At 44.1% G+C, this 26992-nt stretch overlaps 2 protein-coding genes across 6 annotated transcripts in view; one reads left to right on the forward strand and one right to left on the reverse strand.

The window, feature by feature from the left end:
* The window catches only part of Kdm3 (Lysine demethylase 3), a 46964-nt gene extending 31118 nt beyond the window's left edge, over positions 1–15846 (reverse strand). For 2 of the 3 annotated variants that reach the window (XM_065482988.1, XM_065482979.1), the window contains exons 1-7: positions 15490–15846; positions 11295–11435; positions 10753–10875; positions 9285–9491; positions 9128–9212; positions 8648–8742; positions 8074–8230 (exon numbers count right to left, since the gene is read on the reverse strand). In XM_065482988.1, the coding sequence (XP_065339060.1) occupies positions 8074–8230; positions 8648–8742; positions 9128–9212; positions 9285–9491; positions 10753–10875; positions 11295–11435; positions 15490–15681 (1000 nt within the window). In that variant the 5' untranslated portion in view covers positions 15682–15846. Of the gene's footprint in view, positions 1–8073; positions 8231–8647; positions 8743–9127; positions 9213–9284; positions 9492–10752; positions 10876–11294; positions 11436–11831; positions 11907–15489 lie in introns of those variants that run through there. The other variant, XM_065482996.1, reaches the window with a different exon arrangement.
* A 435-nt stretch (positions 15847–16281) lies between these two features.
* On the forward strand, positions 16282–26788 carry LOC135938940 (uncharacterized). Of its 3 annotated transcripts, none has more exons than XM_065483009.1 (11): positions 16282–16504; positions 21222–21294; positions 21888–21967; positions 22024–22144; positions 22528–22629; positions 22709–22729; positions 22835–22970; positions 23140–23311; positions 23880–24039; positions 24131–25249; positions 25702–26788. In XM_065483009.1, the coding sequence occupies exons 1-10, from the start codon at positions 16473–16475 to the stop codon at positions 25193–25195; spliced, it is 1962 nt and encodes a 653-aa protein (XP_065339081.1). In that variant the 5' UTR covers positions 16282–16472; the 3' UTR covers positions 25196–25249; positions 25702–26788. The 3 variants fall into 3 exon arrangements, with proteins under 3 accessions (XP_065339081.1, XP_065339089.1, XP_065339098.1); XM_065483017.1 differs by having other exon boundaries at positions 16291–16504; positions 23883–24039; XM_065483026.1 differs by lacking the exon at positions 22709–22729 and having other exon boundaries at positions 16291–16504.
* Positions 26789–26992: the final 204 nt, after the last annotated feature.

The raw sequence follows: 26992 nt of genomic DNA on the forward strand, positions 1-26992 counted from the left end.
ATGCGCGCGTGCGACTTCAAGCCTCTATAATATTTTATCTGATGCTCGCTCGGCTAGCTGTTTTAACAAGGTGACTCTCGGCGCGAGGCGGAGATAGCGTTCGTTCGTTCGCCACAGCTCGCTCGCTCGACTCGCTCATGGACCGGTTCGAATGAATTTATTATGCACGAAAAAAGTGGCCTTCTGCGGGCTCACCTTATTTGTTGCTTCTCCGCCGAGAATTCAATTCTAACCACTGAATTGGAATCGGACGACTCTGGTCCGCGGGCAGATGCCGGAAAGGGTGGGTGGGTGGGTGGTTAAGCACTGAACAACAAAAATGCGGAGGAACAGTTCCAGCCGCAATAATCCCACCCCCGTCCGACGTGCAGGGATGCAGCGCGTAAAATCTCAGAGCATCATGCGGATGAAGGAGACACGGAGAAGATCAAAGCGGCTGGCGGCGGGTCAGCGGAGTGGGGCGCTCATCATAGCCACCCTGGGCGAATCCGAATTATTTGGAGGCGCGGAGAAAAAGTGCGGCTGGCGTTGCGCCGAGGCAAGGTCGAAGTTGGCCGGCGCTCCCGAGCCCCGCGCCGCGAACACACGGCAAAGCTACTGCCACGGCGCTTATTATGAAAGGCTGAAAGAGGAGAAAACAGTGCAGCAGGCAGGCGGCGGGCGGTAGAATCCCGGCGAGGGGATACAATACGCCATGTGAGCTCTCTGGGAGGGTGGCTGGCTGGCTGCGCGAGGCCTAAACTTCAATAATGGGGAGCGAGGGTGGGTTGCTGGAAACGCGCGGTGCGGTGCGCTGGCCGCGCCGACCAAACTTTTTGCGCAAATTGATTAAAGAGACGGTTGCTGTCGCCACCGCCTGGATAATCGGCGCTTTAAAGCCGCATTTTGCGCCGAATTTACTGCACGTGCCTCGAAATTGATCGTGGTGACTGCGTGGCCCGCAAACGAATCCCATTCTCACACACAGCACGAACTTCGTCCAAGGTCACAATCAGGGATGCTAATCTAATCTGTTCGACGCTTTGATTATTATTAAATACACACCGAACATGAGAACAAGAGACGACCCAAGTTTACTCTTCTGACCCTGACAATAACAATTATTTTTGTTGCGTAGAGTGACACGGAATTCCACTGATTTTAAGGAGAAACTAATACTGCTCGAGGTGTGCAACTACCCCGTGGCGACTTTTAAAGAAAGGTCCTTATTGTTAGTAGTTTTTTGCCTGCGAAGCACAAAAATTGAGAATAACCGAACTAGCAATCTGCGACAGGTAGTGGAGGGACCTTTTTTCCGATAAATAGCGCTTTATGATGCCTAATGGCAGGCAGGTGTTAATAGTCAACGGGGGGGCTGACTGACAGTGGGTGAACAAAAAAAAAAGTAATCCCCGCTGAGTTACTTTCAAAGAATTTACAATTTACAATAGAATATTTTTGTGGAATGTCACTCCAGGTAAGTCAACGGTGGCATTTAACGCCATTCATTGATGGGCTGGGTACAAAAAAATTTGCCCTCTTGTAAAGGTGGGATTTGACGGAAAAATACAAACTCGCTACTCAATTAATAAACAATGTTGTTGTTGAGCAGTTTGCATGCATTGTTAATGCCGCGCAAAGCCAACACTTTTAATGTATTCCACAGCTCGCTTGTTCGTTCGGGTTCGGGCAGGCAAACTCAAATATTTGAACTTTTGTGCGCAGGCTGCGCTCTGCTCGGCCCGATGGGTAGATAACAGTCTGGTCTCTGGTCGGAGAGCAGTAAAAAGTAAAATGCTCCATCCGCTGCCTGCCTGTATGGGTGACCCTGATTAAACGTGTAGACGAAGACGAGCGGCACAAAAAACTCGATACCTGCCTGCATCATCGCCTTCCAAATCTTTTCAAGCGACCCCCACTTTATTTCGCTTTCTTCTCTGTATGTATAGTGTGAATCAACAAATGCATTGTGACGAGTGGAACGGGGAAAAGGTTGGCAGGCACAAGAAGTGAAATGAGGCCTTTTTGCGGAATATTCGCGCGCTCGTTGCTCTGGGGCGCAGCGCAGCGCGGCTGCTCAATTTGCTCTCGCTGTATTTTGATAAGTGGCTATTTCGAGTTTCAATATGGGAGCGGGCCCAAGGTTAGATTTCAAAGAGTGCTCTGCGCTTTTCATCACCTAGCTACAGCGAGCTTCCATTTGCCCCATCAATTAACAGAGTTCACTGCTACTGCTGCTGCTAGCGGTTACATACACTGTCGCAGAGGCAATATAGCAATTCATTTCACACACACACAGAAATAGATTTTCTCGAAAAAAGCAGCAGCTTCTTGCAGCATCCTCGACTGGACGCAAAAATAGCCGCCCAATCAGCGCGACCACTCGAATACCTTTTCAATTGCAAAATCTCCGGCGCTGTTTTGACCGGAAAAGCATCCATTAAAAAATTTCAGCGGACGTGCAGCTGGAAATTTCAGTCCGTTATTAATTAGAGCGTGAAATCGTCAATCGAAAACAACCATTTCAAAAGCATGAGTAACCGTGCACCCATTTATCTTATCGCTTCGTTCAAGAAACAAAAACTCGCAAAATTTAATCACTTATCTTGAGAGTAAACAGAAAATATTTTTTCCTTACACAACGAAGCGTTTATCGCGGGAGGATTATGATAAAGAATACCCTTTTTTCCAGCATACAACTCACAGGCTTTTTTTAAATGGAGCGTCACTAACGCTTTTGTATGGGTTCTTGGCCTTGAGGAAAACAGCCGCGTGAGCCATCAAAAAAGAGCTAATAATCTGGCAGGAGGATGCGAGCCGGAGTGTTTCTCTTTCTCTGCTCGCTCGATTAGCGAGGTAATGCGAAATAGGAGACCATTTTCCATCAGCACCAAAATTTGGCCTGGAAATTCTTGTTTGTGTTTGATAAGTATGTCGAAAAAGGAAATTTCATGCTGGCTCAAAGGAGACAAAAGTAGATTCCATCGGTAGGGGGTAGGGGTGTGTGAATGAGCCGCGCTCGCCCCTTAGAAAGTATTCACACTGTGTGCACATGTGCCAGCCGACTGTTGGTAGCTCACACAAACCGGTGCTCAAATTGGCTCTGTGATTTTTTTAAGTGGATCAATACAGGGCGACAATTTACAGCACTTGACCACATTTCTTGGCTCGAGGTCTGTCGAAACCTTTTAGGGAAACTCTTTGATGTGAAATTAAATAAGATTTCAAGTAAGGAGACAGTCCTAACCATTTGCATTCTAAAAAATTTACACTGCTACTTCGATAAATTTTGGCTTTACATTAATGAATTCGCAACTAGCATTTAGCAGGATTTTGCAGTTTCTGGCCCTGACCGCACTTCAAGCAAATGTGGAAATTTCCAAATTGAAAATCTGTTTCATTCTTATAGAGCCAGGGCAAAATCGGAATATTGACATCAATTCAGCATGCAAATAGGATGTTTATCGCGGCAGGCTCCGAGTCGTTTGTGTGTAGTATCGATCGCATTAATTCCAGCTTGGCGTGCACAATTCCGGGCGCGTCAGCAAGTTGCCTTTTGACCCGCTGAGCACTCATGAATTTCAAATTCACTATCGGCGACTTCATGCAGCACGCATCGGAAGTTGGGCTGCAGCAAGGCGCAGGGCCAATGACACCTGCAAAGGTGCACAGAGCGACAGACGAGCTCATTAAGGTGGCCGGCCGGCCAATTCAACATAATTATTTATATATAGTTGGAGGGAGCGTGCACGGCCAAGTAAACGTATGACTGAGAGAGAGAGATCATGTAATGGCTGTTCACTGCCCACGGGAACCGGTTCCACAATTAATTTTCAGCGGGATAGCCTTGAATAGTGAATGGATGTGTTTCAAATACGAGAGAGCCGGCGACAATGATAACCTGTGCGAAAAGAGCGCGCGGCAGCTGCTGCATTATGATGATTATGTGAGTGAGAGAATACACATTCAAGGTGCATGGCCTTGATGGGCTGCTCCTTCTTGCACATAAGCGGCGGCCAACCGGCGACTGCATCGTGTACTCGGGGGAAAAAGGTAGAACAGCATGAAAAATAATAACAAAACGCTCCCAAGATCATCTTATTTTTCACGAATGGTTGCGATAGGAGCGGGAGTGGGAACAAACGCAACCGCCCCATCGGCATTTCACCTGTTCAGATGATTTTCCGTACAAAAGAGATTCGGGTATGATGGATTCTTTTCCTATCAAAAGCGTAAATAATCTTTTGAAATCGCCTCACTGGAAACCGCTGGGGTCGTATTTTTTTCACTTCTCTTTATTCTGTTTCCATTACTGAGAAAATTTCAAAAATAATGTGTTTGGAGTACTTTATAAGAATTAGGATAAAGCTTACAACTTCCAAGGTTGCCGTTTAATTTTTTTTTAAATTGGCCTTATTGTTATTATGACAAATCCGAAATTGAACTGATCCTCGGGCCTGATTTTAGTGTTAAACTGGAGCTAAATCCCACTAACAAAACAATCGATTGACTACTATTGTCAACTAAGCTATTATGTTCTTATTGTGTACCTGCAAAGCTCTAACCGTGAAAATAAGACAACTAATCCGCCGGCGCCGATGGTGAATTCGACTTCTTTGGGGGTGGAAGCGTGGGTTTGTTGGTTGGTTCGGCAAGTAAAAACACCGAAAACGCTGGTGGCGTGCACGCCGGCCGCATCACACAGGTGCCTAATTAATTTATTCTCGGATGGGAACCGAGCCGGCAATATGGCCTCCTCTCGATGGCGGGATGAGTGCGCGCGGGACTAATCCGACACCGCGCGCTATTCCAGTTTGATAGGTATACACACACCTTGTTTTCCTGTCGCAACGGCCATTATAAATACGTGTGTGTCTGTTTTATATACGTATATTATACAAGGTGCACGCAGGCAGCGTTCGCCGTTTGCTCAAGAGCTAATTGTGTTCAGCCGGGGCGTATCGATTATCAGTTGCGCGGCGTGACTCAGCCAATTTTCCTCTTCCACTTGATCCGATTGTTTCGCTGCGAGTTGATGCTGCTGCTATATACTGCTACTGTTAATTATTGTCATCGCATCGCTTCGCATTAGCTGACCGCGCTGTTTATCAAATTCTCAGCTGCCTTCGTGATAACTTGAGCCGGGAATAACGTGTTTTCTCGCTACAATTTGCTAATGAGACGCTTTTCCAAAAGAGTGGCTCCCGTTATTTAAGACTCACTGAATTTAATCAATTTCAAATTTCCATATTTTTTGCTCTGGGAAAATCGGATGCTTCAATTTTTTTTTAAGTTAGTAGTTATTTCAAATTTTTTTCCTTGGCAACTTTGAATCAACTTTTCAATCGGATTTTCCAGGTTATTGAGTGGAAACTCTCTCTCCTCGTCGGAGTAGAAGACAAATCGGTCGTGATGATCGCGTGATGCGACAAATTGTCCTTTTAGCAATGGACTATCTCGATCATAACAATAATTAATTCACAAGTAGTGTCGCTCCTTAGAATCGCTTTGGCAAAATGGTGTCAATTTAGCTGCATGCACAGCAATTTTACGTTATGATTGCTGGCGATATTGCGCATCTAGTTGTGGCGGCGAGATGCTGCATCACATACTAATGTTGCATACTTTTATGGGCATGAGTAAGCAGAAGCGTGTTAAACTAAAATTTCATTGTTACTCAGTCAGCATCAGCATGATATTGAAATGCCGCAGCACTCGTGTTTCACTCTCGAAATCCGGCGCTCGCTAACTGTAAAACGAATAATAATTGGCGCAGGTGTGCTCTCTTTTTCATTTTTGCTCTATCTGATGCTCGTATTATTTGCCGAGCGCGACAGCATACAGATAAGTGCGCTGGAAAACAAATTTTATCACACCTGCACTAATAATTATTGGACGCGTTTGTTATCTTCCGCACTCGAAGAGGAAAAAAGTTAAAACAACTTTACCTTGAGTCGCAGGCCGAGGAAAATCCTGTCCAGTGATACACAATTAATTGGGAAAGTCTATTCACAACTTTTAGTATTCGCACGGCAGCTGCACTCCAGGTGAAAACACGAGGCGAAGAAAGTGGTGCCTGTGTGGTATATTATATATAAAATTGATGACGCGAGTGTTGCTATGCTGACTGCTAGAGTCAATGGCAATCTCTTGTCTGCATTCTGGCAGCAACTCTGCAGAGGGCAGTACTCGCAGAGTGCTCCGAGCAGACGGTTCCCCTACTTTCTGACCTCCCTACACCCAGGAAATATTATTTTGTATGTGTGCGCTGTGCACAGCCGCGATTCGAGGGGCAATCTGGCTGCCGTGCCTCGGTCGGAACCTGCGCCGTGGCCTGGCACGGCATTGTCTCTCTCACGGCAAGTGAATCTGCCTGCCTGCACTCTGGCATGGGCGTAATAAAATGTGCCATTCAGCTGCCTCGATTCGGGGCCACGCGGATTAATCGCCTCCGCTAACGAGTTAAAAAAGTGCCATCGGAAAAGTCATTGTCGCCTGGCAAGGAAAGCAAAGAAAGTTAAACGCGTGTGATTTGCATTTTATCTCGCGGCAAAGCAAAAGCTGCATGACCATAAAAAGACGCAAATCTTCTTTATCTGCGACTCGCCAGAAAAGTTCCCTCTTTGGTAATCGCACTCGGTGGCAGCGTTGCATCTTAAAAAGCAACACGGGTCCCATTAAATAAAATTTAATTAAACGCTTTCAAAGCGGCAATCAACGGAAACGCCTCATTCCGCCATCATAAACCGTGTTTAGAAAACACACAAATTGCGAAAAGAAGTCAATGAGGTGATAAGAAAACTTAATCTAGTCCAATCTGGCTGAGTTATCTGCGTGATGTGAAAAGGTTATTGACGTGCGTGAACTCTTAAAAAGCTTATTACATAATATTTGAGGAAACATCCTCTTAATCTTTACTTAATAATGAACCACAATTTAGCGAATCAATACCATTTTAAGCGCAAGAAAAAAGACATCCAGCAAATTTAGTTTTCGGAAAAAGCCGGCATTTTTAATACAATTTCGACCAAGCCGGTTATAACCGGTTTTTAGCCGGCTAAATTGGCTGAAATTAGGTTTCCTTGAACTGAAATATGTAAAGTAAGAAGAAAAAGTGGTTTCATCTGAAATATCATGATTTTGAATTTTTTTTATTCAAAAATATTCATGAAAATATCGTGATATTTAAGCCGCATCAAAATTTTTCCACGCACTTATTTATTTGAGCTCGTTATGCCTAAAAATTAAACTAATTTAAAAAATGCCAATTTTAGCCTGGCAAAAAATGCTTGGTTTCGTCCGGTTTTAACCGCCCCGGCAAATATTGCGAAAAATGCAAATTTTGGGTCACGTTGGGTGAAAAGGGTCAAAAATTACAAAGTGCAAGGGAAAAAATGTCTTCCGTCAAACCGCCGCCGGACAAAAAATTGGTCCCGCCAGCCGCCGCCTTATAAATCTCGCGGCTGAGACCTCAACAATTTAACTGTTCCTCGGTTCTTATTAGAGATAAACAACTGTTGCTAAATATCACAAATGAACAACAAATGTTGAGCTCAATTTCGATGGTGACAGCTGCCAGAACTGCTTCTAATTTTTATTTGGCAAATCGACGCCCGCCGCAACTCGCTGGCACGCGCGTTAACTGTCTTCACAAAATGTCAGCAGGCGTTTGGGTCCCGAACTAAAGTTCGGGATTGACACCCGGCAGTGATTGAAAGAAATAGCAGGGAAGCTGCGCGTCACAGAAAGAAACCAGCAATGTTGAAACTCGAGTGCTCGCTGAGCTGGTGAGAATGCATGCGTCGTGATAAATTAATGCAGAATCCGCGAGCAAATAAGAATTTGATATATTAGCTGGTGCAAGCAAGCAAGCACGCCTCTGAGTGCTGACCTAGCAGAAAATAAAGTGTCGAGTAATCAACTTGAGACGCGTGAAAGCTGAACCATACGCTGATTCAACGAATTCCCTCCTGTTTCGCATTTTCTCAAGCGGTTAAGAGGAAGTCATGCTTGCAAATTTTTTTACAATAATTTCGTATTCCAGCTGACTTTCTGTCTCATAAATACACCAAATTAATAGGTAAACGCCCTTACCTTTATCTGATGTCGCGGTGTCAGTTACTCTGGATGCCTTGCGTGTAACGATGGCATTTGAATTGGTTGCGGCTGATGACATAAACGACGGGGGTGTGTGATTACTGCGGCCTCCAGGGCTTGATGACGGCGTGGAGGTCACTCGATGAGCACGCATCTGTCGGCAGAGAGCAAATCACAAAAGCGACTCCTCGAAATATTTAAAAACGCGGATTTGAGGAATTTAAGAGCTTGGGTCTCGCATCTTGGGAGCAGATGCTCGGCATCCCGGGTTGACAGGTTATGTGTATGCTTTGGTTTCATGTGGCTCCTATTTGTCATCTTAAGGCTTCACATGACACATCCACAACATGTTGCAATGCGCGCTCACCAAGGTCACCCCCGCAGAAATATAACAGCACTGCTCTCTCTCTCTCTCTCTCTCTCTTGAGCAGCATGCTGTTAAATCAAAGAGAGAGGAAGAGCGAAAAAAAGCGTGCTCTCTCTGCGGGGGAGTGCCAGCGACGACGACGACAGCGTTGGTCTCGATAAAAACAATGGGGGCCACTCTTGTATTAAGCAAGCATGAACTCACAGGTGACTGAAGAGACAAGCTGGCAGCGGCAGTTGCAGATCGCGACCGTCTAGCCGTGATGCCGACATTGTCACCTCGCATGATGGACTCGACCACTGAAGCAGACAATTTTTAAATTTTTGGGCAAATATCGACATTTGATGAGAAACGCGTGTTAAATGTTTATTATATGATCATGCTTATTCTATTAGATCCTATGGCATTGCGATTTGGGGCGCTGCGGTCCGTGTTCCTGGACCAGAAGCGTTTGATTCATGCCCTGGCGGGCGAGAGGTACTGGAGGGGGTTGGCGCCGTTGCGGTACGTTTTCATTTTTTTTTTAATTTTTCATGCCTGATTTGTACATTGCGCACCAGAAATTAATGATTTCACAGCAGAATCCGTTCTCAATTATGTATTTTGTGTGGGCATATTATTGGAATGTAACCCTATCTGATGGGTATGACCTCGCCAAAAGTCAATGAAGTGATAAATAATTACCTCCATCTCCAATTAATCTCATTTGTACAAGGCGCGGGTCTTCGTTGTGTTCTTCTAATACCGTGTCATCAGTCACTGTCAGGTCCTGAAAGAGCAATCGAATCGTTTAAACTCGCTTGGCGCGAAACATCAAGCATAGCCAGCCCACTTGACTCACACTTGAGGCATCGTTGAAAGCTACGATCACAGCAGTGTACCACTGAGTGGTGCCCTCCGCCCTGTAAACTTCTACCCTGTATCCAACGAGAACACTAGGCGTGGACAGAAGGATACTCTGTCCGTTGTGAAAATCAGTCCATTGCTTAATTGAGGAAATCACATTGGTGGCATCTCTTGGTGCTACTTTCGGTGCTTTCTCCCAGCCCTGTGAAAAAAAACAAGAAGTTGAACTTTAATCGGCAGTGATTTACACTTTTTCATAAACTAGCGCAAAGTGGTGATGGCATGAAATAAACAGCGCATCTGAATTATTGAGCGGCTCGAGTTCAAACTTTTATTGGCGGATCCGAGTTTGCAAGTTAAGAAAGTCAAAGATGATGATGCTGTAGACATTAATAAACATGGAATCAAGAGCTGAAGCCGACACACTTGGCTGATTAGTTCTGTGAGCGCAAATTAAACTATCTCGGCGTATATACTGCGCCTGTATCAACTTTGGCGCCGCTGGATGAGCACCCGCAATGTATGCAGAGGAAGTCACGAGCCAGCAGAGAAACTAATAATAATGCACGGATATTACATTTGTACATGCGAGTGAAATATGCCCCTCGAGGGATGAATTAAGTGAAATGGACTGGACCAAAAGTTGCACGAGCTGGCGGTGGCGCAGGGAGAGGGCGGCGAGGCGAAACTTTTGACAAAAGTTTCGCCCGCCGTCACCACTCCCTGCCTGCCGCTTTTTCTTTCCTCCTTCCTAATATAAGGCCGTCTGGCAGTTTAACTTTGTTGGTTGTTGTTTGCCAAACTAACTATGTAAAGTATTACACATATAGAGTGAGCTCGTTCGCTCGCTGGCTCGATGCGCCAGGCAGGCGAACGCCACTTTACTAATCTCGCTCGCAAACTCTCCAACAACTCTTGCTCGTCTGCGAAAAAGTTTTATATTCCATTTGCGCGCGCATGTAATACGTGCGGGCATTCCTCTTCGACTCGGCAAAACTATTGCAAATTAAAACTTATCAAGTAGTTTGAGCGAAAGGGGCGCCCGGGGAGAGGGAGGGGTTGCCGGCGCTACAAAGTTTCCGCAGATAATCAGATCGGAAAACCAAAGGTGCCTGCGAGCAAAGTCTTCTTTCATTTCTTTGTAAACTTTCTCATTCCGACGGCAGCAGTAGCTTCCCGACTGAATAAAACTTCTCTCACCCGTCTCGAAGAAAGAAGTTAGCGCGCAGAAAGTCAACCAAAAACTTTTTAACTTTATTGTCGACGGTCGCTGCAGTTGAAACGCTACAATATATTATTATTGCATTGCAGAACTTCTTTCTCGCCCAGCTGCCTCACGCAGATCCTTTCCAACTGGATCGAGCCGCGTGTTTATTTTAATAACCACGCATCCTATATAAGCTTCCGGCTTCGCCTCCCTCCAATACGACACAGACACACCACAGAAGGGGTTTATTTTGTACCTGAAAAGGCTGGTAATCTTTGACGCCCGCGTCTCGAAAGCTGACAGCACGATCGGTGAGGAATTCAATGGGCTGGACCGGCGATTCAGCAACTTGGGCGTGATCCACCAATATCTTGAAAGTCTGCAAAAGGAAGCACAAGAGATGATGTTGGCAAGCTCGATTTAATACGACAGGGTAATAAATTGGTCCATATATATACTCCACTGCTCTCGCGCGGTGGAAAAGCAATTAAAATCTGAATGATGTAGGACGACCGAAAAATGTCATCAAGAGGTAATACAATCGCGATAAAGGTGCAATCAAGATGGAGATTAGTAATTTATTCCACGTGCGCCGGTTATCTCTCTTCAATAAACATAAAACTGTGTGATAAACCGGCCTCCGGAGTATATACACAACACAGCAAGGCGCATAAATTAATTTCAATTGCGGAGCGGTGGCTCGTTCGTTATTACGGCACTGCACATGGCCGAGAGAAGGCATTCATAGGAAAGTGGGTGAGCAAAACGAAACAAGAAAGTAGTAGTGAAACAACTTACGAGCGCTGGGTGAAGCGAGCTGTCGCCGCGGGCCGCCCAGACGAGACAGCTCTCAATCAAAAAGACGTGGAATATGTGGCCTTTGTGCGGGCTGAGCCACTCGCGTCGCTGCCACTCGACGTCGTCAAACTCGACTAGTACCTGCAACAAGAAGCAAAAATTGGAAATCAGTGCAACTCCCAAGACAAGTGCTCCATAAGAGATTCAGTCACTAAGCAAAAAGTTTTAATGTCCTCGGTAAATTCCAATTTAAATTTTCCAACGGTAAGCCTATTAACCTGGCACGTCGTTCGTCGTTCGGTGCAATAAATATCTCACGACTTGGCAGTTGGACACGAACGCAAACAAGACAATGGCGACAATTGTCATAATTTATTGTCAGAAAAAAAACAAGCGGAGCGAGCCAGTGCGACACCGCTCTATTGAGTTGTTTTTCATAGCTCATTGAATTTCAGTCCCTTCTCGCCTTTCACATTATATAATTCCCTAATCGAAAAAGGATTTAACAAATTGCATGCGTGTGTGACAAATCCGCACTGGCATGGTTGCGTCGCGGGTCAAAGGTGAAGGTGCGAGTGAAGGGAGGTCGGCCGGCATCGGTCCATTTCCCGATCAGTGTGAGTCAGAGTCAGTTTGAGCCGGTAGCCGCCGTCGCAAAGCGCAAAGCGATCGAGAGATGCACCTGCCTGCCTGCCCGAGTGCCATCGCGAGCTTGCGAGTGCGGCTCGCAGAGCGCGCTAGTGCACGGCAGCCCGATCCAGCATGGCTGCTGCGCTTCGGCTCCTCCTACGCCGCGGTCAGGCCAATGGAGCACATCGGTGTCGGTGCTTAGCTCCCCGGTTGCCATGACGACCGGCCGGGGCATCGATTATCCCGGCGTGTTTTCGTTTTGGCACGCCGGCCGCCAAGAGAGAGCGATGATCCCGCGTGCCGGCAGGCAGCCTCCGCGCTTTCCTTGCGCGCGCGCTCCTGCCCTGCCCGCCCCGGTGTCCGATTTCCCTCCTTTACTGCAAAATCCGAGCTAAGGTTGCCACGCGACTGCATGAAGCACACCCCTCCGATTGTTCTTATCGTAATAAGGAGATAATGCGACCCACTGACAACCAAAAGGGTTAGATCAATACAAATTAGAGTCACGTGGCGGCCATGCATCACCTCTTAAACTGTAGCATTGGGTTGACGTGATTTTATTATTCTTTGCAGTGCTAGATTTTTAAGGTGGTCATGCCAAGTATTTTTTTTCTTAAAGAAAATTTGTGGGGGATATAATTGGAAAAATGCAAATGTTTAATTTTTAATCGCCTCAAAAAGTTAAGTAAAAGCATAAATATATATATTTTTCTTTAAAAAAATCACAATTTAGCGATTTTTCCTCCAAATCCGCACACCATTGGGCACATCGCAAAAAGAGGGATCGAAAAGAAGCTATAAATTCGTTCAATTTTTCGATTTTTGGCCAAATATGAAAAACAACTGTTCGTTTTAGTCCTGATTTTTCTAAATTTCACACACAATAAACTTAAATGAACTACTAATTACAGTCTGCAATTTAAAATGTTGGCCTAATTGATCGCCACTTTCATTTTCGTCGTCCGATCCGAAAAATGAACGCCTCAAATACTTTTGGAGCAGCAACTAATTGTAAGACAACCCTTTCTGTGCGTGTGTTGGCTCGTATTTTGTTTGTGTGTGTGTTCCGTGTGCCGTCTCGTCCGTGGTCAGCCTCAAAGGAGCAAAAAACACGGCTCGCATTCTGCCCTCTCTCCTGTTGCGGTTCGCGCGTACAGTTAAAGACGCCTTTCGTGCCTCGCATGGACCGCTTTTGGTGGAATTCGCTATCGATTGTGCTCTTTTTTGCTGCCGTCGTGAAATTAATATGCAAGCCAAGCGGTCACATGCTTTCCAGACTTTTGTTCTTGCCAGTCCCGTTCGGAATTCCCCCTTTGCCTGCTTTTGATTTCTCATTAACAGTAATTGCGGCGTAGAATATTCATCGCTTCGACCTTGTTGGCTTCTTGCCCATAAACACTTTTTGGCGCTACATTTTTAGCCCGGCGTGCGTCTCTAGTGATTTACACAAACACGCTGCACGATTCCCCTTGCACACCACAGCACATTTTTCCGCTTACGCTGCCTTTGCAAAATGATATATTTTTATCGTTTTCTGTCCTCTGAAATCGATTTATTAACCTGCATCCAATTACTCACATAAATACTGCTCAATTTTGTGTCAAAGGTCAAATTAAACGAGATCTCGGCTTCTGCGCTGGTCAGAAATGCAAAAACTGCATACCGTTTAACTCGTCGTGATGCCCCCTGACGAGCCACCCCTTTTCATCCCTCATCCACCCTTCGTCTAGAAGATTATTTAATCTCCCCCGTTGCCTCAAATCACTTTTTAACACATTTTAAAACAATTAAATTTTAACACAATTTTGTTTCACAAACTCTCCCTTATCATCCCTTGACTCTACCTTTAAAACATTTCCCACCCTGAAACCTTAATGGCCCAAACTTGAGCGCTATACGTCTAAAAATATCCGAATGAAACAAAGTACATGTATTTAATCATTTCTTAGGTCCGTGTTTATATTTGCATTTCGCAGAGAGTGGCGCCAGCGCGTGCCTATGCTAATCTGCCGTGAATGCCAATGAGTGTAGAGCTATATGTAGTGTTGCCATTCATTACGGCACTGCTACGCGCGGGAACTCGGCGCGTTGCATCAAATTGCGAGTTACATAATCGAATCGGCCGGCCAGAATGGGATTCGCGTTTCGTTTCTCGCGTCGGTCCTTGAGAGTCTTCCAAAGCCGCACATTCGAGCTTCTCCCCAATTACTTTATTATTTGCACTTCTCGGTCGAGAAGACTGGCTTATTTGCCCCCGAGAGACTATAATTATTTCCGATAAATATTGCAGGTGCAGGGAAACCCGCGATTAGTCGACTATCCCGCACCTTCCTAGAAAAAGCAACAGGAAAAAAAGGTTTTGGCGCCAAAGACGGCTTCAAGGAAACGGCATTTGTGCAGGATATTTAGCGAATAATTCTACCAAGTAGTTGGGATGCAAGAATCAAAAGTTTGGAATCAATAAAGAGAGAAATTCCTTTGTGGCAACGTAAATAAACATTAAAGGCTGAGAATAGCATCTTAGAGAGCAAGAAAACGTTCCTTTTACGTTAGCAAACCATCTGTAAACGATCGGATCAGTCAAAAATTATTTTGATTCAGGCCAGTTCAAGAAAAGTAATTTAATCGATTTTAGTAGATCCAGCTATTATAAAATTATGCCGAGCCCATTATTGCCACTAAGCGTTCTTGAATCTCGGTCAGTTTGACACAAATCTTAAGCTGCTATCTAATCGGCCCAAACACGAGAGGCTGGCACGTTTATCGAGCGCGAACGATAAGCGGAACCCCGCATGGCATGGAGCGTAACGCACTACGAATGTGTTTAATTACTACAAAAGGGGGTGGACTGGACAATAAAATGGGAAGCAGGCAGGGAGATGCGACGGCATTGTGCATTATTATCCCGGCGAGGAGCGAGTAGCGCGAGGAGTGCACGTTATCAATGTCACTCACTCGGCTCGCCCTCCCGCCACACCCTCCAATTGACTACACGAAGCAGCAGGCAGGCAGGCAGGCAGGCAAGGGGTTCATGACCTCGCTCCCCCGCGGCTCCGGTGGCATGACCAAAATAATACGCGCACTCGCGAGCAGCCCTTTAAATTCGACTGTAGGAAAAATAAAGAGGTGAAAATATGCACGAGTTTTCATTCCACCGCCGAGGTATTTCGCAGAGTGCGTGAATGTAATTACGGGCGGGTTATTTTTAGCAGCCCCCTCCGAGAGGATTTATTTGGATATATCAGCCAGCAGCAACCACAACCAGCTGGTCGGCAGCAACTCGTCTCTCGACTCGAACGAGGCCCCAAATTCGATTCGGGGTCGGCGCTCGCTCCCACCGCCAAATTGTCCTTTCGGTCCGATTCATGAATGGAAAAGTAGTCGGAGGGCAGTGCAACCCATTCAAATGAGCCTCGCAATTAATTTAGAGGCAAATCAGAACGGCTCCTGTGCAGCCTCCTTATTTATCTCACAGCTGCAGGCACTTGAAAGTACCGTTATCAACCTGCGCTGCGATGTCAGTCAAGTCGTCTTAAGAATTGTACACATATATTTTTTTACATACCTGCAGCTCAGGGTTGGTGCAGTCGTGGTGTGTGGCTGCCCTGATCACGCCAGCCCGCCAACCCCATTCGGCGATCTTGTTCAATTTCAACCTGGCCGAGCCACCACTAGCACTCACAGACAAAAACCGCTTGCCCACCAGCTCCTCGCGGAATTTGAACATCACCGTGTCAGGTGCACTCGGTCTGATCATGTCACTTGTCTTCAAGGCTAATCGGCTGCACTCGCGAACACCACGTTCGTCATGGACGGTCGTCGATTTTCCGATTCTTCTTTGCCATAAATAATACCAAATGTTGGCCTCCGTATATATACAACCTGGTGCAACGCCTGGTGCCTGTACGACTTGCCTCGCCTGGGTCCGCCTCGATTCCCCTCGCAGCAAAGCCGCGCGGCCGCGCGCCTCCCCTCCCCGCGCGCGCCGCTGTCGCAACGAGAGTTTCCACAGATACACGCACGTTACCTATTTCGAACGTGTTCGTATTTGTTGACATTCGCATTCGCAAGAAGCGCGCCAGCTTCACCTGCCTACCGCTCCACCAATTAGAGTCAACGGTGGTGATATTATTTGTTTGAGACACGCAATGCAAAATCCTCCCACGATTAACGGACATGTTTATGAACCATTAAATTTTTTTGAAATTTTGCTTTAAAAGTCAATTTTCAGTTCAATTTAACCGGTAAGTAAATATATAACTAAAAACCGGTTCACTCGCGAAATTAATTGATTGATCTGCCCCCTACCGTGCTGCCGGCCATTCATTGGCAGCTGTTAGTTTCCCTCCCCTCCGCCTGCCAGTGGTGGCGTTGACGACCAGCTGGTTTTCTCTCTCCTTGCTGCTGCAGCAGCCGTTTGGCTAAATATACGGCCAGACAACAATACAGAACGAACGAGGATTTCTAACGTATTTCGGCTGCTCGCGGTGCATGGCTTGAGGCCCCGGAGTTGATGCTTTGGCAGCTTGACCCCATCCGCTGTCCACGATGATCGCCGCCATCGGATCAAGGATTGCCATGTGAGAAAAATTCTCTTTCCTTTTGCGCAAAATGCCTCGCTCGTAGCTGTTTCCCAACGGTGGAAATACGCGGCCAACATGGGCAAGGTCGGGCACAACAATCGCTTTCCTTTCGTAGATACAGTCATACGTTCGTTAGCCGGCTTGCGGGCTCAAGGTGGCTCAGAATTTTTTTAATGTGTGTGTGTGTTACGCCAAATTCGAATCGGGGACGCGTCGCCGTGATTGATTTCGCCGAGTGGTTCAATACATATAAACACTCGAAGAAAGCGGACATTACTCATTTTAGTGCGCAGAGCTAGTTTTGTTCACCTACATTTTTACATTATCTTTCGATAGACACGAAAATATCCAAGCCTTTCTGCAGAATTTAACTGCGGCATGTGTTTCATAAAAGAGCGGAAAGGTCAAGGATGCTCTGTGCTGCTTATGCAAGTACAGTCAATATTGTTGAGAGCGCCCACACCAAAGTCTGCAAGAGAAGTCAGTGGGTTGTTTAAAATCGTGCATAATAATGGCGTTTGTACATAGATCCACCCGTGGATTCACAAAGCGGCCCTCTGGAACAGTCGGCAGATTTTTCTCATTTGACGGCCTCGCTTCATTATTCCTTTTATGGAAATAGCGCATTTGAAACTCGTTTTGCCGAGCTGCTCGCTCGCAATCAGCGAACATTATTTCACGTAATTTGAAATTCCTGAAATTCGCGGCGGTGCGTGAGGGGATGCGATCAAATGTGTGCGTGCATGTTACCACTTGGCACGGACATCTGTCCCATCAGTGTTGCTGCGCAGGAATCTGTTGAATTCAAACAAGCACCCTGTGCGAGAGCAGAATTTCTACATTTTATACTTATCTCAAGCGTGGTTGAGCTGCAGCAATCATTAATCCGAATAATTTTCAGCATGATTTTTCGAAGCAGAGCTTTGCAGGCCGACAATTAAGAACATTTTGCATTTTTTACCATGGAAAGTAGTTCAATGAGTTCATTTTTTTGTGAAATTTAGTGACTGATTATATCTTCAATAATGAAACGAGGGCCAAATTTCTCGATTTCCTCGCTTGATAACGATCCCTTATGTAGGAAAAATTCCCTAATTTGTAAAAATAAAATCGTAGTTTTACAGTGGGGAGACAGTGCTTGCCGCTTACTAAGCATCCAACAATTTGAGTAATTTTTTCACAAATTTAAACGGCAACCTAGAAATTTGAAGCTTTTTCCTAATTTTTAGAAGGATTTTCCATAAATTTCTTTAAAGCTTTACTTTCAAGCAATTATAGTGTCCATATAGCGACGTTTTATTTTATCATTCGGTGTCAACGTTAGGAAATTGATAATTTCAACGCTGCTGCCACAAATGAATTAGTTGGTTTATTGCGGAAAGAAAGTGGTGCCCTTTGATACGCTTGAGAAGACTCCCTTTGTTGAATTCCATTCAAGTTATTTTCCTTCCTTTCCGGTTTCAACTGAAATTTATTTATCACTCAATTTTAATTACCCAATTAAGAGTCGGCGTATCAGATATAAAGTCTGCGGAACGTGACTGCGCAATTTTTTCCTCAATGTTCATTCAACCGTGTGTATGCGATGCAAATCACGACGTGCAGCAACTAACGTGACAAACTCGGATGCGAAATCGAATCTGTCCAACGCGTCGATGCTTGTTTTAAGTGGATTCAGGTGCTGATGGTTTCCATTTGGTCCCTCTTGCGCCCATGCCAAAACAGATAAAAATACTTTGAATCTGACTTTGCTTATTTTAAGTTTTTTATCTGATCTTGACGAGCAGCTGGACTCAGCTGGACGCAGCCAACATTCGTTAGAAAATCGCTCTAGCCGATGTTACGACGTAAAAGCATCGTTTTAAACTTGCCGGCACGCGACTTTGAAAGTGGCATGCTTGTGCGCTTATTCCCAGGCAATTCACGATCTTCAACTTGAGGGACTTCCCAAGTCATCTTTACATTGCGAGTATAGTCTAAAATTAGAATCTGGCAGGCAACAATCTTTTAGAGGAGTGTTTAAATGATAATTCAAGTTGTGTTGGGAAGTGAAGCGGCGCGAATCGATTGGTTCTATGAGGCTTGCATGTTGTTTATTTTGCATCCAGTGCGTATTTTAGGGCCTAATAATCGCGCGTGAGAGTGCAAACAAAGCGAATGAGCTTATTAGTTGCGTAGGGGGAGTTTTATGCTGAAAATTTTTTTGCTCTTCGCAATTTCCCGGAAAAGCCTTTTGAAAGTTGATTCAAACTTACTAGGAAGCAAAATATGGCTTAAATGGAGGTTGAGTTTATGACAACTAACTTCGAAATAATTCAAACTCTAGCAAAACTATGCCAAAAGTATAAAAATTGTACATCATTAAATTTGTCTGGCTGAATATATTCCAAAATTGTCAGAATTTAATCGGATTACGTTTCAAGAAATTATGGCAGTTTGAAATTTCTTAAAATTTTGATTTTAGGCGTGGATTTTGCGAATGAGAGCAACTATTCTTTTAGAAAATTGTCACCATTTATGAAACACTATCGAAGCGTAGCGAAAAACCCTGATATTTTTCGGATTAATGAGTGCGATCCCCTTGTTGAAACAATTGCTATATTGCTCTAATCACACATCTGCGTCGCTTGAAAGAAATAGTTGATAGGAACAATTGAACGCAGCCAGCAACTCAACCCAACGGACAAGTTTTTGCTGGATGATAATTTTTTATTGGTTGTTACAAGCAAGTTTTCGTCAGCTTTTCTGTTTATCCTTCAGTGAAATATTGAACGTGTTCCGTTCCACATGGACATGGTTTGCTCCTTCCTGTATGTTTCGCTTTCAATGCCGCGAAACACGACTTCTTGAGTCACAATGGAGAGTGATTTCACCACTATATAGACAGCGTGAATCCGATATTTTTGCGCGCTTGAATTACAATAAGTCGGTGACAAAAGCAGCAGGGTGGATCAATTTGCATGATTGCGACTTCTTTTATTTATGCGATAACCAATTGTCCATTCGCTGGCCGACGCAGCTGCTCGCAGTGACTTACTTCACTTGAGTTGCGAACAGAGGAAGCTAGCAGCCTAGCGAATGACCGTATTCTTTCCTCTCGACGTCTAAAATTATCTCAAGTCTGTTTTCTGTATGCCAGAAGGCGCGTTCTCGCACTTGCTTGCCGTTGCCGCAGCATTTTTTGCCCCGTGGCTATTTATATTAATTTAGTGCCAGGGGAATTGCGGCGGGCTTGACTATCCTTCGTATTATTCAACTCTTTCGCCTACTTTTGTGGAAAACACTAGAGCAGCTAACCGGTCGATCAGGTTTTCCCTGCTCGATTCTATTGCGATCACTTTTCCGATCACTGTTTTGCACGTCGGGCGAACGGGCGGACGAGCGGACGAAACCCACATTTTAATGCGGCCGTGACACTAGGTGACAATGAGCCCACGACATTTCATCGCATGCTCTTTTCTGTTGTGTGCCACAAGAGCTGTAGGGATTGAAAAAGGCCTGAACCGAGGGATGAGCATTCTATTCACGTTGTCGCTTGTTCTTATTAAAATTCAACAAGCTTTTTCAAAGGGGTCCACTGTAATCTCTAATGGTAGCAAAACCACTTAATGAAAATTGGGCGTAAATCTGTGGGTTCGCATTTATTTCAATTTCATAATATAATGTTTTGCCTCAATTCAATATTTGGTGCGGAATTAAACCCTATAACCCTTTTGACGCAATTAAAAATGCGTGTGACGGATGAAATTTAATGAGTAAAAATAACATTATGAAGTAACAACTATGATAAGCTTTAAACATAATATATTTTTGATAAGGAGTTGAGTGGCGTGAAAATTTGTAGATTTAAAACGCTTTAAGTAAAGCTTTACAGGCCCATGCCGACAGCTGAAAACAGTTTGCATTTTTGACTAAAGTTACAAGAAGTTGTTGTTCATTGAGTTATTTGGCTGTGAAATTTAACAATATTTATGAAATCAGAACCAAAGAACAGTTAAATTCCAGATTTTGCCAACTTTCTCGATCCATCTCGTCGCGATCTATCAAAATTTGCTAAATTGTGAAATAAATCGTGGGTTTACAGTAAGGAGCAAGCCAGTGCTCGCATGCAAACTTTTGAGCCGATTTTCTCAAAAAATGAAACTTAACTTAAGAAATTCTAAGCATTTTCCAATTTTTTTTTTTTAATTTTCAAGCATTCACAAATTTTATGCAAAGCTTTGCCTTGAAACGTTTGCACAGCTAAAAAGTAGTCTTAATGAAATCCATGCAATACATTGCTTAATCTACAAGAAACGTTAAGTGACTTATCAAGTCATGTTATGTCACATGAAAATAAAAATCCCTATAAACAAGTATCATAATACAAAACCGAATAATTATCAACGCACGTCGCAGTGTCAAATTCACTGTAGCAGCTCGCGTTACACAACAGAGTATTTTTTAAGTTTGTCTCAAAATCGAGTGGTGCGTAGTTTGCAAATTGCATTGCTTGCTTGGCTAGTTGTTAGCTTGAAGGCGATCAGGTGAACAGGAGCCCCGTGAGACTCTGGAGGGTTCCTTTCCACTTGTCGCCCGGCTGCAGTCTTGTCGCCAGCCTCGCCATGGTCGCGGACGAGCCCGCGCTGCCGCTGCGCGTCGCCCTCTACACCCTTGCCACCCTTCTGCTCGTCCCTACTTTCTGTGCTCATTATTTTCTCTACCCTTGCTTCAGACTGCTGTTCGGCACCCTCTACCCTGCCTACGCCAGCTACAAGGCGGTCCGCAACAAGGACGTCAAAGCATACGTGAGTAATTATTTTCTGTACTTCAAATGGTGTTTTCTGGTATTGTGGGCCGCGAAAAGAAATTTCAAATTCCTGTGCACCTTTGATTTGAGCTTATCGAAATTTCCGTTGGCTGCGAACGCCTTTTAAGTTGTTCAAAGGAAGTGATTCATCTTGTTTGATTGATAAATGAGTGCGTAAATTGGTCCCTGTTGCTGCTTGCAACCTTAACTTCCTGCGCTAGACGCATCCGTCAAAGTAACGAGACCACAACACAGAGAACACTTTACTTTTTCATCCGCGTCTGATTTTGTAATCGTGAGAGTGGCTTCTTGAGTTGCTAATTCGTCATCCCACATACTGCAGACCGCAGCGTGGTTAGATTCGCAGTGTTAATAACAAGAGTGCACAAGTCAAAGTCTGTCAGCTCGGCCGCGATGACGATGAGAAACGGTTAAAAATTCCTCCCCGCAGCTTGCAGCTCCAAAATTAGAGATACGATTTCCTTTGCAGTTCGGTGACCCCTCGCTTGTCTGGCAAGCTGCCTTATTAGAATAGAATCGGTTACTTGTACTCTTCATTGCTCATGTGTGCTGATTTTCTCTGTCGTTTAGGTGACATGGATGATGTACTGGATTGTTTTCGCTCTCTTCACGTGCGTCGAAACGCTCAGCGATGTCTTCCTCAGCTTCTGGTTTGTATCAACATTAAGTGGAAGAAATGTTGTTCATTTTGCTAATTCATCCGCAGGGTGCCGTTTTACTACGAGATGAAGGTCATCCTGGTGCTTTGGCTCCTTTCCCCTGCGACCAAAGGTTCCAGCTTCTTGTACAGAAAATTTGTCCATCCGGCACTCACGGAGCGTGAGAAGGTAACAATAAAATTTAATTCTGACCAGGATTAAAAAAACATTTTTTTAAGTGCAGCTCGGGTACAAACAGGTTTTTTTCAATTTTTAACAGTTTCTTTGCTGGGAATGTTTTTACACCTTAACTTTTAATATTTTTTTAATTATTTGCTTATGACCTCAACTTGAAAAATTGTCAGGAATATTTTTTTTTGAGCAATTAAGGCAAAAAAATATGAACAGTAGAGGAAAATCTGACCACTCCCACCGCAAATATTAGATTTTCACTGGGGAAAACTTAATTGTTGCATTTCTTGCGCTAAAAATTGGTAAAATCTAGTGGGGGAAAAACTGGGTGGTAAGCAAATGCAACGCTGATTCTGACAAACTATCATTAAAATATTCAGGAGATCGACGAGTACCTAGCCAAAATGAAGGAAAGGAGCTACAGCACAATGGTGGAGCTGGGATCAAAAGGCATCAACTATGCACTTCAGACTGCTATTAAGGTGAGCTTGCATTTTTGCCTCATTCACCTCTTCATCCTCTACCTCAAACTGTTATTCTAATTAATGCTGCATTGACAAGAGTGCTCTTCTGGTGTACAAGGTATTACTTGTCAGACCATGTTTTGATTTAGTTTGTTTCATCCTGAATTTCTGTTGCTCAAAATATTCAAAATAAAAGTGAGCTCCAATTTGTGTTATCGCACAGGGTGGCGGCGGCTTGGTCAGCCAATTGAAGAAGTCCTATAGTCTTGGTGACCTCAATGAAGAGCAGGTCGACGCACCCAGGAGGAGAGCAATCAGAAACGAGATTGAATTGACTGATGACGAAGAAGATGTCCAAGGTATTGTAGAAAATTGATAGTTCTTAGAGGTCTCAGCCGCAAGATTAAGGCAGGACCGGCCCGGCGGCGGTGACATTTTTTCTTTTTTGACCCTTTTTCACCGGCAGCTGGCTGAGACCTCTAATAATTCTGCTTCATTTATTTACTTTCTTTGTTTCTTGTTCTCTAGACGAGAGAAGGGTTGCTCACCGAGGCTACGCCCCCCGCAGAACTCAGTCTGGCTCGAGCCGAGTCGATATGTATTTCTCAGCTGTTGATGTAAACGTGCGCCAAAGAGGATCTCATACTGGTGACGCCACTAACAATAACCTAGCTGCTAGCAAAGCTGCATCCACCTTAAGGTAAAAAGTGGTCTCTAGGCCACTCACGACAACAAGCACTGTTTTTAAGTTGTCCAATATGTGACAGTTTGTTCTATGCTTTTATAAATGTGTGCTGAACTCTTATGATAATAATTATAATTATTTTAACTTCTGAATTTCTGATTGGTTGCCAACTGTTTGATTATGTCTATGATATCCTATTATTCGCTGTAAGCTTTTAACTCTGCACTCTGCACATTAAATTTGTGACCTGAGGGTACATTTAATTGAACGTGCCTGATTTTTTTACTGATTTTGTATGTTTATATATGTGTATATTTTATAATTGCATTTGTAATGCACCAAAATGAATGAGTTTGACTGAAGATTACGTGCAATCAATACTAACAAACTTTGTGTGGTTAATTGGAAACGCTTTGTAATAAATTTTTGGTATGATGTCTTAGCCTCTTTTGTTTATTTTGGCACCATATCACTTTTCTTTCTTTCTGCTGGGTCTCGCTTGCTTATTACTCTTGGTATCGCATTATTTCATCATCTCTAGTCTAGAAACGCACTTTGTACTAATTGCCACACATGATCAAAGCAGTGCTGATGTTGATGTCGAGGAAATGGACATTGATGGTTTGACCAGAACCAGCTCAGTTAATTCGAGACCAAGAACGCGCAGAAGCATATCCAGCACAGGAGCCAAGTCTCAGAGTGGCCGCCCAAAGAGCACGGTTTTGGCATCGTCGGTTACTGATGTAAGTTGCTTTTGCTATCGCCATTTTTTCAATATAAGCTGTCGAATCTCTCCAGAGAATGGCAATTAATTCTCCATTTTCTGGGACTTAGGTGTTGGAAGCAGAGTTAGAATTGTCATCGTTTAATTCCCTCCTAGACCCTTTTTCGGATATTTACAATCAGTCAGAGATGCCTGCTCGAAAAAGCACTGTAATTATTGAGGAGTTAGAGAGTGAGGAGGATTTTATTGCTCTGAACGAAGAATTGGAAACGGTCCATTCCAAGAGTGACGTTGAGGAATCAGACGCTGCGGCAGACGAAGACTTCTTTGAAGCCTCCTCCAATGAAGAGTTGGGCAAAGAGCCTGATAGTGTTGAGCAAGTTGCAGAAGAACCAGCTCCCGTACCTCCAGAAGTATTAAGTAAAGAGGAGGATCCTGTACCTGTGACAGTAGAAGATCCAGCTCCCGTACCTCAGGAAGTATCAAGCCAAGAGGAGGATCCTGTACTTGTGGCAGAAGATCCAGCAGTAATCGAAACAGTTGAAACTCCTGTTGGCATGGGAGAAATTCCTGAAATCATTGAAAACATTGAAATGGAAAAGAGTGATGAAGCAGTTCCGCTCGTGAAAGAACTTGAAACGGAAGAAGTGAAGAAAGAGGACTCGCCAGATGTAGTGATGAAAGTGGAAGTGTCTGTATCTGAAGACCACAATCTGGGCCACACCTCGTTGATCAGAATGTCGCTGGAGTCTCTGCCGACCACCTTGCAAGCTGCCGAAGAAATGGACAGAGCAATGCAATCCTGCAGTCCGTGTGCGTCAGTGAGTTCATTGATTTCGCCAGACAATGAGCAAGAGAGTCGGTGCAGCACTCCAAGTTCTACAAAAACGTCTGGGGCCAGAGCGGGAAGGTACAACAAAAGACCTGCACCCCCGAGACCAACGGAAGTGGCGCCAGACGACGATGGCCCTTTGAAAGCCAGATTGGTTCTAAAACCGGGCGTTGTGAGGCACTTGCCGGAAGCAGACAACGCATCAAAGTCGGAAGAGACCGTTTTCCTCAATACTGACTCGAAAGAGAAGAAACGCGAGAGCAAATCTTCGCTGCTCAGTTTCTGGCACACTAAGCCGGAAAAAAGCTCTAATTCGAGCAGCAAGAAAATGACTGATTTGTAAATAATCCTAAATAGGGTGGGCCTCAAGTTGAAAAAGGCGCTGATATACAACTATGTAAGCAAGTTGTGTGTGCCTCTTTGGTTGCATAAATATATAACTCGTCCACAGAAACTAACTGCCCTCCCATGGAAGCTTCCAACCAGCTCTGAACACTAACCCTGGCATTTTGTGCATTTTGACTAAAAAATAAACCGAGTTAGAGGTCTCAGCCGCGAGATTTACAGCAGCGGAAGGCTGGACCGGCTTAGCCGAATTTTTTGCCTGGCGGCTGGCGGGGCTGACAGTATTTTAATCGTGAAGTTTGATAGTGCTTTAAGATATATTGTTCTCCAGAACTTTTTAATTTTTGACCCTTTTTCACCGACGGCTGGCGGCTGCCCACGTGACCAAAAATTTTCTGGCTGGCTGAGATCTCTAAATAAATAAAATCTTTTCTTTAGCGTTGCATGACTTGTCGCGAATTTGCGAGCGCAGAAACACTTGTCTAATGTGTTGAATCTTTTCAGGTGAATGTTATTCACGCTACTCACGCCACATTACCACGCAGCCGTAGTAAGAGTAGCAAAAAGAAGGCTGTGTAAAGTATATCAGCGCCGGATATTTTACTTCACGCCTCATTCCTCGTTTGGTTTTTCCTTCTGATGATGCTTATCCAGCTGGATAATTTTCCTCATGTGAATGAGAGAGATGACTACGATGCCAAGTAACAAGAAACCCTCGTTGATGAACAATCTCTTTAGTTTTAAGTGGAATTTTAATCTGTCCCCCAGGATTGTTGGCCTGTTTTTAACATATGTTCCATTTTAATTTTAATTCAAGACTCTCCCTAAGCAAGAGTTAATGAAACGCAGCATTTTCCATGATCAAAACATTGACGTCTTATATTGTGCTCAAATTTTAAAAACTACCAAGTTACCCAACGGACAAGTTTGCATTTGAGCAGGTTGTATGCTAGCGAAACCGACGAAACTCAAATTAAAATATTGCCACCATTAAGCATGATTTGTACTGTGTGATATTTTCAAGGAAATGTATTCGGCTTAGACGATAAAACTGATGTAGCTTGAACCCCATTGTTTCCTCACTCATGTAAGACTCTCATCATCACCGTGCTTTAAAATACAATGTAATGTATAGTATAATTATAAATAATAGTGCAGGTAACACTCACGCCAGCTTGCGTTGAATGGTGCTTGATTTTTGTATGCGGCAGATGTGCCTTTCCAGTTTTTCAAAAATGATTTCCCGCTCCAACCTCCCAACCGTATTATATTTGCCATGGAAAGAGCTTGCGACTGCAGATCTAGAAGTCTGATGATAGAGGAGCTTTTGACGGTGAGAAGCTCTTGCCCATAATATATTTCAAGTGCAGTTTAACAGATCGGTCCGATTAGACTAGAGTTCGCTTTGTTTGATTGCAAAATGTAGAGCATGGCAAATGACTGAATGCAAAGAGTGCGGCAAATTTTACTTTCTTGAGAAAAGAATGAAAGCGTGTTGATCATACTCATCATTCGCAGCCAACCTGCTGGTGTTTGATTTGTTGTCACCATTAAAACTAAAATAAATCCTACAAAATCTACAAAGTTATAACTATGCTTGTAGTTTCATTTTAAAACATTTTAAAATTCAGTCCATTATTTCCTCCCAATATAGTACTAAAATTAAAAATAAGTTTTGTTAAAATACCAGGATTTAAATTTGAAAAGAAAACTAGAATCCTTCTTAACACCCTCATATTAATTAATTATTGTAATATAAGTTAGTACTTAAGAATATGGGTATTAACTGAAAATT

This window comes from Cloeon dipterum, chromosome 1, assembly GCF_949628265.1.
Source record: "Cloeon dipterum chromosome 1, ieCloDipt1.1, whole genome shotgun sequence".
Lineage (NCBI taxonomy): Eukaryota > Metazoa > Arthropoda > Insecta > Ephemeroptera > Baetidae > Cloeon > Cloeon dipterum.

What these genes read in the sequence shown, in the direction of transcription:
- LOC135938940 (XM_065483009.1), top strand. Translation starts at nt 16,473, where the DNA reads ATGATCGCCGCCATCGGATCAAGGATTGCCAT. An exon ending in CACTTCAGACTGCTATTAAG is followed by an intron (nt 22,630 to 22,708) that starts GTGAGCTTGCAT and finishes TGCATTGACAAG; the next exon opens with AGTGCTCTTCTGGTGTACAA. An exon ending in AAAGCTGCATCCACCTTAAG is followed by an intron (nt 23,312 to 23,879) that starts GTAAAAAGTGGT and finishes ACATGATCAAAG; the next exon opens with CAGTGCTGATGTTGATGTCG.